The 15,960-nt window shown below is 36.1% G+C and overlaps 1 protein-coding gene across 11 annotated transcripts in view; it reads left to right on the top strand.

Annotated features, from left to right (window-relative positions):
• The window catches only part of EPHA6 (EPH receptor A6), a 779,380-nt gene that overhangs the window by 85,007 nt on the left and 678,413 nt on the right, over nucleotides 1-15,960 (top strand). For 2 of the 11 annotated variants that reach the window (XM_070582915.1, XM_070582912.1), the window contains one exon: nucleotides 5,957-6,032. The exons of the other annotated variants lie outside the window; for them this stretch is intronic. In XM_070582915.1, the coding sequence (XP_070439016.1) occupies nucleotides 5,957-6,032 (76 nt within the window). The remainder of the gene's footprint in view (nucleotides 1-5,956; nucleotides 6,033-15,960) is intronic. 11 annotated transcript variants of the gene reach the window in all.

Here is a 15,960-nt window from a genome sequence, read left to right as displayed (position 1 = left end):
TATGGTCTCCAACAGCTCTTATATAGATCTTGAAGTTTTGAAATGATGAAATGTATAATCATTTTCTGTGAACTCTTAGGGGTGCTTCCCACTGTCAGGCTTTGGCCTGTTATACACCGGGAATCATGGGCAATTAAAGTAAATTATTATCCAAACTAGTTCCTTTTGAAAATGAAGTGGATGACTCTGGGACAAGAGATGTAGACAGGGTATTCAGTCCTGCTGGCTATTTATTAATCTACTAATCTTTTTATTGATACTTGGAATAATTCTCTCTTACGTGCATCAACATAGAAGAAAAGTGATGACCAGACATAGCTTCTCTCAGTTACGAATAATGTTTCACGGTCATTGAACTAAGGAGTAAGTGGGTGTGAATTTGGTGAGATGACAGTGCAGATTGGTGTTATATGTTTTGTGTAATCCCACAAAGGGGAGAAACTACATATGTAATTTTGAGGAAAAAGTAAAAGCTACTGTCTGTTTAAAATTTCACATGTAAAAAATTAAATATTCTTGTATACATGTCTTCTCTATCTCAAGTGCTTGGATAACTGCAAATGAAATTAAATGGTATTGAATATCATAAGAATATCATTGAAAATATTCTGAAAGGAGACTAAATCTTTTTTAAAAAAACTCCATTAATGTTGATGATGCTTCCTAGGGGGAAAGGATCAGAACTTTCTTTTTAGGATCTTCAATTTTAAATAGCTGCAAATTCAGTTATATAAGTTCATCTGTTGAGTCTCATTTATAATAGAGGATATGTAGAAAGATATATGTTTCAGGGATATATTTTTCAGTCTTCAGTTATAAGAAAAAAGCAAAAAATCAAAATAGAGGAAGAAGGAAGAAAGTGAATACAGTGAACATAAAAATAAAGGAGTTGAGGGAAGAAAGCCACTTGCTTTTGAGGAACAGAGAATATGGCTGTGATAGGAAGCATGGAAAGAGATGTTGGTTTTGGAAGTTCTTTATTATCTGCAGAATGTTACTGAATAAGAAGGTTTACATGGAGTGCTTTTGCACTCTGGCATGTGCCGCTGCAATTAAGCATCCTCTTTGTCTCTGTCAGTCATGCCCCCTCAAAGACTGATTTCAAAGAATTGCTCTTTATGAGAGGGAGGACGTGAGGAAACATTTGAAAGAACAAGTGATTAATGGCATCATTACTGAGTCCTATAGCTGTTATGCAAAACCTACAGTCTTTCTTTGAAAAAGATGGAGAAGTCTGGAGTATCCATGGATTTCCACGTTCTGAATCTTTGACCCCAAATGTATTAATATAACAGAAGATAAACTTGACTGTCTGGCTAGATAGGAAGTGATGATCAGTGTTGATTCTGACTACACTTTTGGCTGGGAGTAGAAAAGAACTAATATCATTTCTGTTTTATGAATTATGACATTTGATGCCTAGAGGCAGCATGTTAGGAGAGAGGCTAAAACTCGTGGAGAATGAGGCCTTCAGTAAGACAAGGCAGCGCTTGTCAGTCAGTTGATGAGACTCTCATCAGCCAGGGGATTCTGAAGCTCTCTGCGGTGGGCACCTTAGGTGGTTAACCCAAGTGTATTTATGTGACTTGCAGCAGGCCCAGCCATTTGAGTTTGTTAATGAGGAAATAGCACATGTGCTGGCTATCACAGAAGAAGAAACATACATAGATGTGTATGTGCACGCTTCAGAGGATTGCCTCATGTTGTATGTATGCTTAAGTGACAAAAGCTATTTCAGGACTATATGTATAACGTAACCTTATATTTAACCTTAGAACAATACCTGCAAGAGTTATTGGCACTATATATGTATGCACAATAGACATACAATCAGAAAAATATTTGGTGAGTGTCTTCCAATTGGTTATACTGTGGTAATCTTATTGCCTTCTGGATTCAGGCTTGGACTTAGAGGACTTGGAGAAGATGACTCTTACCTTTTTACTTTATATCCTTAAAAAAAAGAAAATGGAATTATAGATGATGTTCACGTTCATTTTTCCATACCATGGATATTTTTTTTTTGAGGAAGATTAGCCTTGAGCTAACATCTGCTGCCAATCCCCCTCTCTTTTTTTTTCCTTTTTCGCTGAGGAAGCGTGGCCCTGAGCTAACATCTGTGCCCATCTTCCTCCACTTTATATGCGGGATGCCTACCACAGCATGGCTTGCCAAGTGGTGCCATGTCAGCACCCAGGATCTGAACCGGTGAACCCCAGGCTGCCGAAGCAGAACGTGCGAACTTAACTGCTTCACTGCCGGGCCGGCGCCTTCACATTCATTTTTATGCTTTTATTATAAGCAAAGAAATGCTTGGACCTCTAAAAAGGGATAGAATTATTAAAATTTTGGTGTCATGTTAGATAGAATAGAAATAAAACCAAATGATTTATGACTTAAACTCACATTGAAGGAACAACAACACTCCTCCTATGTTACCTAATGGATGAGAAAAGTGTCTTAGTCCTTAGGGAAAAAGTAGAGGGGGATTTGTTACGAAATCCATCTTACCAAGGAGAGCAAGGAGGGAACACGCTTCATTTTCTGGCAGAGAGTCTACATGGATAATTATGATTTTAAAGAGTTTTCAAGTGACCATTGGTCACCTTCCAACAAGTTGTAGAAATAGTGTTATTATAAACTATTTGGATATGCAGTTATGTCTACTAATTTTGTATTACTGTGTCAATTCTGCCAAACATCTGTAAAATATACAGTCTACATAGAACCAAAAGAAAGGTTGAAAATTGTCCTAGAAAGTATTTTTTATCTATTGTAGTTACAAATAAAGTACAGGGACTTAAAGACATCACTATGATTTACTACAGAGAGTGGGATGATTATGCAGTGTCACAAAACTTGCTGCTAATTTATCAATGTGTTATTTCCAATAAGAAAGACAATGAAGAGGTGGAGCAGAACCATGGGAAGATTTGGGGCAATGGAGACTTTGTGGCATTCCTTAGTACCTCATGGGATTGCTACATTGGGAAGAATGGGCACACTTGCTGTGAGATTGAGCAGATATTTGGCAGAAAGTTATTATTTTTTTTGGTGAGGAAGATTGTCCATGAGCTAACATCTGTTGCCAGTCTTCCTCTATTTTTTATGTGGGGTGCCACCGTGGCATGGCTTGATGAGTGGGATGTAGGTCCGCACCCAGGATCCAAGCCTGCAAACCCCAGGCCACCAAAGCAGAGCGCATGAACTTAACCACTGTGCCACCAGGCTGGCACCAGAAAGTTATTTTAAGGCAATGAATTTGTCTTGTCTAGCAGAAAAACATGTCTTCTGAGGGGGAATTATAGCAGGAAATTGTTTACAAACATGTTAGAAGGACTGGAGGAGTAAAAGGGGAGCAAATATACATCAAGATCATTAACTGCAGGAAACTAATGTTATGCCTGAGGCTGGAGGGGCAAAAGGAAAGTGATTTTCTAGAGCCCCCCTGGAGGGGAGCTGCTGTGGCCACTGCTGCTGTTGAAACTACTGACTCCCCATTTTTCAGCAAGCCAGGAGTCACACACCTACACTGATGCTGCAGGAATGTTGGGGCACACAATGCAGCTGAAGCTCTTGGATTCATCTGTGCCATGGCTGGAGTCCACATCTCAGTTGCTGCTGCAGCATTGCCCGGTGCCAGAGCCGGTGAGGCTGTGCTGCTGAGACGGCTGAACTACCCGTGCGTCTGCTGCCAGAGCCAGAAGCAGTGGAGGGGAAAAATGCCATTTATCCTCCTACATTTAATATCCCCCCAGTGTCTCTCATCGACAGGCCCCAACTGGAAGTCAGGCAGCAATGGATTCTAGGAATCGTCGCCACGTGTACTAATTGTATGTGTTAACAAGTATACATTGAGCATCTGCTGTGTGCAGGTATATTTTAAACACTGGGGACTTGAAAGTGAACACAACAGAGAAAGCTTCTGCCTCCATCATGCAGAGAGAGAAAATAATTACATGTATCAGTTACTATTGATGTAAATGATGATAAGCACTAAGAAGAAATAAGTAATGAGAGAAGAGAGACAGACTGATAGTGAAATGGTACTGGCGTTGGAGGAGATCTCACTGACAAAGTGATATTTGAGAATGGGTGTTGGGCCATGTGGGTGTCAGGGAAGAGGGATCTCGGGAGAGGTGACATCTAGTGCACAGCCTTCCAAGGTGGGTGATTGTCAAACTGAGGAAGCTCATGCGAGCCAGCATGGGTGCTGCCAAGTTGAGGACCAAGGGATATGATATCACTCCCTCTCCTGCGTTATCATCAGTGAGCTCATTTGACTCAGATATTCTGTGGAACCCTCTTTGAGAGACTCTGTTCGAAAGATGCAACAGAAATTTGTAGGTATTTGTCAGGATTCCAGTAGTGGCAGTATTTCTAAATATGTTACAGGGTGATGATATGCGTGAAGCTCCTGCCAAATAAAATTAGCTCTCAAAGAAATGAAAACTATAACATTTTAGTTGTTAAATTAAAATTGCAAACAGACAATAAGACCAATAAAAGAGCGTTAAAAGTAGGTGTTCTTGTTCATGCTGATAGCACTGTATATACTGGAAAGCAAATACATACCACAAACCATAAAACCAAAAACCTTCTTTCCTAGTATTACCGTTTATGAGAATCTTGCCTGGAGAAAGCAAAAGTACATCTGATAGGTACTTGAAGGTGTTAACCACCTAGGTGCGTAACATTTCTGAGAGAACAAAGAAAAATAGCTTTAGAACTTGAAGTACATTAATTGAACATATTTATGATGCTATAAATAGAGTTTCACTCAATCATAGAATACCTACACATTGTAGAATCTCATATTTTAAGATTTTTTAATTAGAATAACTTTGTAAGTAATGTGAGTACATACCTAACCTAGTAGGAATGTGTTTTATGGTGACTTGGGTGTATTAAGAACTCCAATATCTTAAAATCTTTCCTGTTCTGTGAATAATTTTATTGGAATATTTTGTTTCAATATTCTTTGAAAATTATTCTAAATAGGATATAGAATGTTGTGCCTGTGTTTGGCTTTTTTTAATGGTGATTTTAATGTTCAGAATTATTTGTCTGAGCACGCAGTTACTCCCTCCATGACACTTGGCTTAATCATCCAGCATCCTGAATTCATCTAATTAAGTGTGAAAATACAGATTAAAAAAATCACGTAGAATATTGTTGTATCCTTCTGCAAAGGAAATAAATACAAAATTAAATTAAAAGTTATGAAGGTTATCTAAACCAAACTATTTCACAATTCTCTGACGCTGGATTCTGGAATGGTAAATGCATCTGAATTTAAATATCTTATGTTTTTTGTCACATGTAGAAAAACTTATAGCTTATAAAAATAGCTTGCAGCGTGTAGGAAAGAAGACTATTAATTATTCTCATCAGGTTTTTCTTACTATTATTAGGCTCACCAAGAGTCACAATCTCTATAGATGCTCAAGAAGAGAAACTGGTTTTAATTGACCATATATGGATCTTTTAAATATAGTAAATTTTTAGGCTACAAGAGTAATGAATTTTTTCATAGATTATCTACACATTGTAGGATCTCATGTTTTAAGATTTTTTTAATTAGGATAACTTTGTAAGTAATGCAAGTACATACCTAACCTATTATGTAGGAGTGTGTGTGTATGTGCATGTGTGCATACACACATATAAATGGATTAGGAGTTCAAAACTCAAAATTACATCTTAAAAAATCAGAATATGATAGGTCTACTGAGTACAGATCATGTTGAAAAATCGTTGAGAAACCTAGTGAATTACTGAAAATGTTTTTTCTTTCTTTTCTTGTTCCTTTTTTAAAAAAAAAAACTATTCAGATTCGTTTACCAAGAAATTGCTAAGCATAGCTGTAAGAGAGAGAGGTGCTAGGCAAGATAATTTCCATCCCCTACTTTCTCTCTCTCTCTCTCTTTGTCTGTTTTTACTTTTATTTCTGCAGATCCTGCAGTCTCAGATTTCCACTCTGTTCTGAGACCAGCACTGTATGTGAAGTGGGTCAGTGTCAGCCATCTTTGGTAAGTTTCACTTGAGCCCAGGCCTTTGTCCTCCCTGGTTCTCTGTCTCTTTGCTCTTGGAACTCCATTCCTACTGCTCTTACACCTGCTGAGCAGTGCATCAGACTCTCTTATGAGCATCTTTCTTTTTATCTTTTTCCTTTTTTATTGCTGAGAAAGATTTGCCCTGAGCTAATGTCTGTGCCAACCTGCCTGTATGTTTTAGTATGTGGGCTGCCAGCATGGCCTCTAACAGAGCGATATAGGTTGGTGCCTAGGAACCAAACTAGGGCTGCCAAAGTGGAGTGTGCTCAGCTTAACCACTAGCCACTGGGGCTGGCCCCACTGAGCATCTTGAGCACTCCACCAGCAGAGGAACTCATCTCATAGGTGTTCCCCTTCAGACATCCTGACGTGCCATGTACACTTGTACCCTGTTCTACCTTTTATTAGAATACCTTTGTGTCTTTGCACCTTTGTCTACAGTTTCAAGTTATTTCATCATTTTTTGTCTTAATTTTTTATGTTGCTTCTTGTGGTCCATACAATTACATTGCGGCAGCAGAATCTTAACAGTAGTTGGCTTGGGGCAACCATGGAGTTAGGACATAAAGAATTTTTTACTCTAGAAAGTTTAGGCTAGAGTAGAAAGGTGCTGCAGGATTTGCACCACTAGAAGTAAGTAGGAGAAACCAGGATGTGGGGGAGAATCAAGATGTGAGAAAGGACACAAGGTTCTGCAAGGATAAGATGATCAGGTCTAGGTTTCCAAGACAGTGAGTTCCTCATAAATGACCCCTGGAATTCTGGTAGGAGTGGTAGGCTGTGAAGGAGGAGGAATTGGGTACTAAGGAACTGGAGATAGTAGTAGACAAAAGTAGGTCCCTGGGTTGAATTTATAAATGATGACTTCCTGCCACTCGTCCTACTCTTGATGAGATCTCATGGAAGGTGCTAATTAGAGGATCTGCAGAAGTTTTTTAAAAAGTATAAAATTTCTGTTATCTGTCATTCATTAAAATGTGTTTAGCACTTTCTTGAAAATTTTGCTATAGAAACCTTGAATGCAAATATTTTGATTGAGCACTAAAATACTTTACCTTGTTTCCTTATTATTGTTTATTGTGCACCTATAATGTTCAAGGACTGTTATAGACGTAAGTATTATACACCCCACTGAAAAAATTGATTGTTCCAATTGTCTGTTGATTATGATGATGGAAAAGTTACAAATAAGATTTATCAGTTTCTGGTGTCTTGCAGCTATTTCTGCATCTTTACCTATTGTTGATAACAAGGGAAAAATTATTTTGATATTTCTCTCCTATTGTTTTATAATTGCCTTACTTTTTTCATCCTTTGTTTACCTTGATATTCTTAATTTTAGTATCTTTAATGTTTGGTAAAAGACATCAGGTTCTTGAGAAGATACAGGGGTATTTCCTATTTTTGATTTTCTTAATTAATGATTGATTTATTATTGATTTTAAGATATCCAACAGTATTTCCTCGAAGTCATATATATGGTATAATATAACAAAATAATTTATAATGTATTCTGAGAAACTTGGGAAAATGTCAAAGTTCAGTACCATTTAAACAAATAGATTAAGATAAAAAGTCTTTTTTTTGCTTCTATAAGTCCATATTACATGTTTATATATAATTCTGTTCCAAAGGACAATTTAGTCTTATTTATTTATTTAATTAACAATTCTTCTTTTATTCTATTAATACAGGAATAAAACTGAATAACAATTTGAAAAATGTTTCAGATATTTCACCAGAAATTTGCCATGTCCTACCACCAATGATAGAGTATGGCAAAATGAATACTGACTTGTATAGCTTTTTTTGTAAGATTGAATTTTATATTGCATGTTTCTCGTATTTTGTGTACTTGGATAACTTACTATTAGTTCTTATCTGAAGTCAGTAGGTAGAGTAAATATTATATTTCTTAATTATTTTAATTCAAATTTTGCCAATTTTCATTTCATATTCTGAGATAATATCTATTATTGACTGAGTGCAGTGGAATCTAGGGACAACTGGGTGGGAGGGTTGGCTGGTATGAGAGGATTTTTTTTAGAGAAAGAGAAATAAGTTTTGAGTTGTTTTTAAAGTTTTACAGTAAAGAAAATTTTTTCTGTGTTCTTATTGTTATAAATGTTGATGACTTTGAAAGCAAAGCTATTTGCGTTTACTTGGAGGCTCTGTGAGATGAAAGGATCATCTTAATCTGGTTTTAAGGGGATGGCTTTGTTGACGTTAATCTACTATGAGCCAGAAATAAAGTCTTCAGAGATTGGTAAAATAATTGAAGCAGCTGGGAAGGATAAAGAACAGGAGCCAAAGGTTTCTTTAACTTTGTATTGATTCAATTAGTTAGTGATATAGTCTATAAGGTGTCAGCGAGAGATATAGAGAGGTGTAGACAGACTTTTGATGATAGGTATGATTTTTTTTGTGTTCATTTATCTGGTTGTTTTTGTTCTGTCCTTATCTTAAAAAATAAATAGTTTGCAGAGCTTTTTCATGACAGCTAAGTGGCATATTAACTTTCTAAAGAATTGGTTTTTAAACTAATATAGTTAGTTTAGATGAGGATGATTTGGGCCCAGCTTTCAGATAATTAAGAAGGAAAGAATAATTTATTTTAATTTCTTAAACTAGTCCACCAGATTCATAATCTTTGGACTCATTTTCAAAAATAAGTACCAGGGAAAAATTCTGGCATAAAAAATATATATGAATTTTGTTTCACAAATATCTTTCAATGCTTGTTTGACTGAGTTTTATTCTTTTCTGCTGGCTCACCTCTCATTGGCATTTGGGGAATGGCTAATATTCACCTATGAGAGATTAAACAAATGTATGTTTGTAATAAAACTAGCAGTATATATCTCTGGTTTCACTTACTAAATTTATTTGTTTTACCTCTTTCCAGAAAGGATATGAGGCAACTGTTATAACACTGTACTTTCTCTGTAAATTAATTTCTAACTTTGAAATTAAAGAGGGAATCACTTTAATATATTCTAAATATTTGATCTTAAGAAGCTTTCACAGTACTTTTTATGTTGAAAGTGCTCAATATGTTTTTTATATAAAGGAACGAAGTTGAAAGACATGACAAATCTCAGTAAGTTGCATAACTCAACAGTTGTGTTGTGTGAGTAACTGTAATATTGTGGTCTCAATCCTCCACTTTCTTAATGGGCCACTTGGGATGGGAGTTGTGAATGTTGATGCTGCTGCTGAATTCTGCTGCCTGACCTTGAGCAAGGTCCTCTGTGTCTCTGGGTGTATATTTCTTCAATTATAAACAATATGGGAGTTGATCTAGATATAATCTAAGCTTTCACTCTTCCATCATGTGTCTGTGAATAGCCCATTTGTGCTTGCACACTCCCATAAATATTTAGCTTAATTATTAATTACTGAGGCTGTCCAATCCATCTCTGGATAATTCTAAATGCCAGTAAAGTCTTTCTCATATTGAGCTAAAATCTGTCTTTCAAAGTTTTGTGTTGTTCATAAATGTGCTGTGTGTGCCCTCGGTATATTCATAGAAATAACTGATGAAAGTAGTATACAGGACTGGTCAGGGCATTGTGTTTGGGTTATGTTTTTTAACAACCAAAAAATCTGTTAACCCACTTTTAAATAAGTACGTTTGGACATGGCCATTCAATTAGTAGTAATTGATTAATTGTCCTTGTGGTTTCAGCCAACATTTCTCCATTGTGCATGGAGGGACATCACAGAAACTTGACAGATGCCTTGCAAAGTCATGATCCATTTTGATGAATGCATTTTCTAGTAGGGAACAAAGGAGGAAAGGAAGGAAGGAAGGAGGAAAGGAGAAAGGAAGAGAAGGAATGTCAGAAGGGAGGAAGGGAGAGAGGAAAGAAGGAAGAAATTAATTTATATGAGTAAGACTTACTGTTAGAGAATCCATAGGGTTCTTTATACTCATGAATTTTGCCTTTGCAAATGCCATTTCCTCTACATCATCAATTTTTCCATTTCCACCAAATGTGCTATAATATCTCCCATGTTTGAAATAATCCTCCTTTAGCCAGTGTCCATTTTTTTTGGCTCACATTCTCACAATTTTTCCACTAAAACTGGTCTTAGTAACTCTTAAAATCGTTAACTTCATATTTCCAAATATTTTGGTCAGTTTGCATTGTATTCGCCCTCTCACAAAGATTTGGCAGCATTGATCACTGCCCCTCCTCTCTCGTTTGTAAATACTGTGTTCACCTGACTTCCAGGTTTTTGTATTCTGTGTGTTTTCCTTCTATTTTATTGGCCTTGTCTCATCAATAGTGACAAGTGATCCCATCTGGTTGGTGGCTTAAATAACATTAATTTAGCAGTGTGTCCTAAAATTGTGTGTTTTTCTCTAGTGTTACCTGTGAACTCCAGGCTTTTGTATCTAACTCTCTATTTGACATCACCGCTTAGATGTCTAATGGGAATCTCAAAGCTCTCTCCAAGAGGGAATTGTAGATTCCTGTCACCCACCAAAAACAAAGCAAAACAAATCCCCCTCCCCCATTCTCCTGGTCTCTGTAAATCCAAGCCATAATCTCTCCAGTTGCTTGGGCAACAGACGTGGGAATCAGCCTTGCTCTCTCTCTGCCATCAAATACAGCTTCAACTTGACCACTTGCTGGCAGATTCACCACCACCATCATAGTCCTGAGCTGGCAACAGCCTAGTAACTGATCTCTCTTCTTTCTACTTCTTGCCTGATTCTCCCCACAACTCCCGTGGAGATTCTTGAAAGTTAGATCCTATCTCTGCTTTGTTCTAAACCCCCAATAGCATCTTTTCACTCTTAGAGCACAATTCAAAGGACTTAATATATCCTGCAAGGTTCCAGGGGTCCAGGCCCAGTCTCCCTCTCCAGCCCCACATTTGTCACTCCCTCTGTCTTTCATTGTGCTTCAGCCATTTTGGCCTTCTTGCTCTTTTCCTCAAACTTGCCTTTACAGATTTGTTCTTTTCTGTCTTAAATGCTCCTTGATAAAGTTTTCACATGACTCCTTCCCACATCCTTCAGTCATCTGCTCAAATGTCACCAAACCTGTCTGAAATAACTTTCTGAATTCATCATTCTCTATCCCCTTCCCTTCATTCTTTTCTCCCTAACACTCCTTTAGTGTCTTTTCCCATAACAATGCAAGCTCTTTGAAGTCTATTTTGTTTCCCTCTCTATGTGGACTTCCTGGCCCATGGTAGGAGCACAATAATTATTGTCGACTGAAAAACCATTGTTTTCCTCTTAAATGATAACTCATTTCCATTGCATTTACAATAGTTTGTGCTTGTAAATGCCTTCTGAATCATTTTACTTTGATATATTTGCTTAAAATATGATGATGACGTTTCAACTTTTTTCCTGAAAATCAAGCTGCTGTATTTATGGGACAAAATGCTATTTGGCTATTAAATTAAAATGCCAGCCTTATAAACACTCAACACATATACTTAGAAATATTATTTATTTAGCTACAATTTTAGAAATTTTGTATTAAATCTAATGAGTGTATATTATAATCATAAAAATTAAAATATCATTGTCCGTTACCTTGATTGTGGTGATGGTTTTATGGGTGTATGCATATGTCTGAAGTCATCAAATTGTATAAATTAAATTTGTGCTTTTTTTAATATCAATTATATGTCAGTAAAGCTGTTTAAAAAGAAAATATCAGGGGGCTCGCCTGGTGGCATAGTGGTTAAGTTTGTGTGCTCCGCTTCAGCAGCCCAAGATTTGTGGGTTCAGATCACGAGCATGGACCTACGCACTGCTCATCAAGCCACTCTGTGGTGGCATCCCATCCCTCATACACAATAGAGGAAGATTGGAACAGATGTTAGCTTAGCGACAATGTTACTCAAGCAAAAATAGGAAGATTGGCAACAGATGTTAGCTTGGCCAATGTTCCTCACCAAAAAAATATATATATATGTATATCAGGACTGAGTTAAATATTTTATTTAAAACTCATGTTTTGTGATAATAGGTCAGAAAGTGGATACTATTTCTATTCATTCAAATTCAATTATTTTTATTTGAAGACACTAAAGCTTCATCTTATTCTTTTTTAAGTTAATCTTAGTTTAATAAAAAGTATGGTCCTTTTTTAAATATGGAAGGCTTTCACTTCTTAAGAACACTTATTTTAGTAGAAAAATTATGGATTTATGTAGTAAAATATGAAAAATGCATGCCAACTTTAAGAGGGCAGTTTCCTTTGAGCATACCCATGAAATAGAGCAGAGGATGTGACCTTTCATGGTATTTGTAAAAATTTATTTTTTTGAAGCAAAAGATATGGAATTAATAAAATCAAGCTTTAACATTTGTTCAGAAGTGGTGCTGGGCAAATTCTTGTCTGTTTCATATTATTGCTTATAACTTTTGATATGATTTAAATGCTTTTAATAAAAAAGCTAAACAATTAAAAATAAGAAAATTGATCGTACTGTGTCATATAAGTGAATCTACAACTGGTAGCAGTTAGCTCTATGTCTAGTTTGAGTAAGTTTGCTCTTAAAGCTAGTGTAGTTTTGTTTTTTTTTAACTTTTTAACGAATTTGAATCTATTTCAGTGTATAGATTTAAATGACCTTTTCACATTTTTGACATTATTTCTTCTAAAGTCATTTGTTTTTCTCCCTTCTATTACCTTTCCCATACTGAAGCTAGCCTGTCTCAATTTAGATGCCTAAGAATTGGAAGACAACAAATTATGACACGAAGTAGCCATCTTAAATAAATTTAAGTAATTTTGGATAGGGATGAAGCATACATAAATGAAATACACTTAAAAAGAAGAAGTTATGATTCACCTTCCACAAGTTTCTGTTCTTTTTAATTTCACCGTTACTGTCAGTGGTATCATCTCTCTTTTTTTCAGGTTTTTATTTCTGACCCCATTCAGCCAGTCATTAAATATGCATAATAAAACCCTCCTATAATGGTATACATATGGTCTAAAATTTGTTTGCCCTAATAGAGTATCGTGTCATGTTGAAGTGAATAAAATGGGTAGGGTGAGCCTTCTGAGTAAATCAGGATCAGCAGTGAAAACAACAGATGTGCCCTCATGAAATTTATAGCCTAGCAGGAAACAGAGAAAAGCAAGCATGAAATTCCAGTGTCTTGAGATAAGTGTGTTGGTGCAGCAAATACTGGGTGCTGTGAAATCAAAGGAAGTACCTACCTAGTCACAGAGGGTAAGAAACGCTCCTTAGGGGAGGTAGATCTGATTGGAGACCTGACGGTTGGGTAGGATTTAGCCAGGCAAAAAATGGAAAGACAAAGGTTTTTGAGACGTAATCACAAGCCCTTAAGAGAGGGCGCGGCGACTTGAAGAAAGGAAATAGGTTGACTCCGCAGGGGAGTTCTGAGAGAGGGAAAGCAGTGTGAGACGGAACTGGAGAAGCACCCAAGAGGAGTTTTGAAAGGCCTGTGTCTGCCACACTCAAGAATATGGATTTTATTCTAAAAGGATTACATAATCCAGTTCACACTTGTGGAAGCTCACTGTGGCTGCAGCTCCATTTTACTATGTATGTTCACCTTAAAATTGTTATTAGGGGAGAATTCCCTAACTTGCCCACCTGATCACATCTCTCTTGCGTATGCTCTTCTAGCACCATGCACTTCACCTTCAGAGTGCAGGTTATGATCACAATAAAAAAGTAAATTATGAGACTGGACATTCAGTCGTTCTTCTGCGTCTGGGTCATGATCTCTGAGAGTAGAGTAGGTGGAGAGTAGACTGTGTGGTTTATCACTCTGTGCTCAGCATGTGTCTCAGTGCCTTTTCTATGGTAGGGGCTCAATAAATAGTATTGAAGGAATGACCTATAGGGATCTAAGTACCCAAAATAAGATAGTTTTTAAGATTAATAACTTAGCTAAAGATACCTAAAAATATGTATTGATTTTAACCTCTTTTCTTTCTCATTCTTATCTCCCTGAATGCATTTAACAAACAATTATTGAGTGCCTTCCTGTGCTGAGTATTGTAATAGAAACTAAGGAAGATAAGTGATATAGTGTGCGAATAATAAATATTTTAAAGTTAATAGCTGCAGTTCAAGCAAGGTGTATTGTAGAGATACAATCAGCAATATCAAATATGCAACTGAAGATACAGATTTCTTCCTCTTATTACAACTTTAGAAAAAGTTTTATATATTTGGATCTCTTCTATTCCTGAAGCTGCGTGTCAACTTTCAAATGATGTTTTATCCCAGTACAGAAAGAATTGCCCCAAGTAGAACTTCTTATAAAGGATAATTACAGACTTGCTGTTACTAGTTTCTTAACAAAGATAAAACACTGTCCTAAAGATCAAGAGATGTGGATGAATCTGAGATAGCTGCCTTCTTTGATGTTCTTAAAAATCTACTTAACTGTCTTGATGAGTGTATGCTTCTCTATTTAGGAAAGTTTTATGTATTTGAGTATTTAAGTTAAAAATAAAACGTTTTTTAACTGGAAAAGTGAGTGTGATTTTAGACACCCTTAGTACTCGTGTTTTTAAACAAGCCGTTCTATTTATAAACAGCTGCCTCAAATGTACTGATGGAAGTACCTGAATTCAAAAAGATCTGTTTAGAATTTTGGCTTCCAAAGTGAATATTACATTGAAAAATATCTGACAAAATTAGTTTCAGCTTTTAAAGTTATTGCGTATGATTTAAAAAGAACAGGAGTTCTAGAGAAGCCAGATCAGTTAAATTTATGCAGTGTGTGAAGAAACTACTTCATGATCTTTGGCAGAGCTGAATGTCAACACGCAGAGTTTAGTAGAGAAACTCCTATCAAAGGATACAGATATTAGAAAGAAAGAAAAGGAAGCTGAGAATCTTCTTGTTTGCCAGGGAAATAGGAAGACATGCACATTCTGGAGTAAAGTTACCTAGTTCTTCAATTTTTCCCCCACACTCTTTCTTTTATTCAAATAGAAATTAAAAATATGTTGAAGATCATCTAAATTTCTTTTGTGAGATTGTGAGAAAGTTGTGAGGTGAAAAAATCAGATTTCACTTCAGCAAAATTACATATGCAAATTGTGGAAAACAATGTTAAGAAAAAACAAAACTTTAAGATAGGTAATTCAATTAAATATTTTTTGTTAGTAGTATTTAAATATTAAATATGGGTACTATGGATTGAATCTAAAAGTTTATGAAATTATGGGCATATCAAGGCATGGACTTTTTGAAAACTAAAAAGCGCTGTGAAGAAATAAGATGTCTTTAGAGAGAAATAAGGGAAAAGAACTTAAAGTAAACCATGGCAGCTAACAGTAAAAATTTAATGTAACGATATGTCACATAAATTCAAATATTTTTCTTTCTCTTGTTTTGAAATCGTGCGTTCTTTTATTCATGTATATTAATTATTTATATTTTAATGTTAATGAGAGGCAGCTTTTCTGTTATTTAGGCTAATTTGATTCATCTATACCTGGAGAAAATCATTGTTTCCTGGTAGAAGCTATGGAATTACTGTTTTAATGCGTAGGAATGGTTAAATTGTTGTTGTTTGGCTAGAATGGGAAGTGACAGGGAGTGAATTCCAGGAATACCTACTGTGTGCCAACTACTTCACATATATTTTGAGATTTAATTCTGAGAAAAATTCTATCATTTATTCTCATTTTGTAGATAAGGAGACTGAAGCTTACAAAGGATAAGAAAATATCTTACATGGTACCAGCCTTTTTCGTTCAGGGAATCAAGACTTAAAGGGAAACGTGTGTCGCTGCCTCTTCTTGCGTTTTGTACCACCCCTGCCCCTTCCCATGATGCTGACACTGCAGCAGTAGTCATAAAAATAGTGATAGCACACACTTTCCGTGCTTATTGTGTTCCAGACACTGTCCCCAGCACTTTATATACATTAATT

This window comes from Equus przewalskii, chromosome 18 (assembly GCF_037783145.1).
Source record: "Equus przewalskii isolate Varuska chromosome 18, EquPr2, whole genome shotgun sequence".
NCBI lineage: Eukaryota > Metazoa > Chordata > Mammalia > Perissodactyla > Equidae > Equus > Equus przewalskii.
This window is presented reverse-complemented; position numbering and strand designations above follow the sequence as displayed.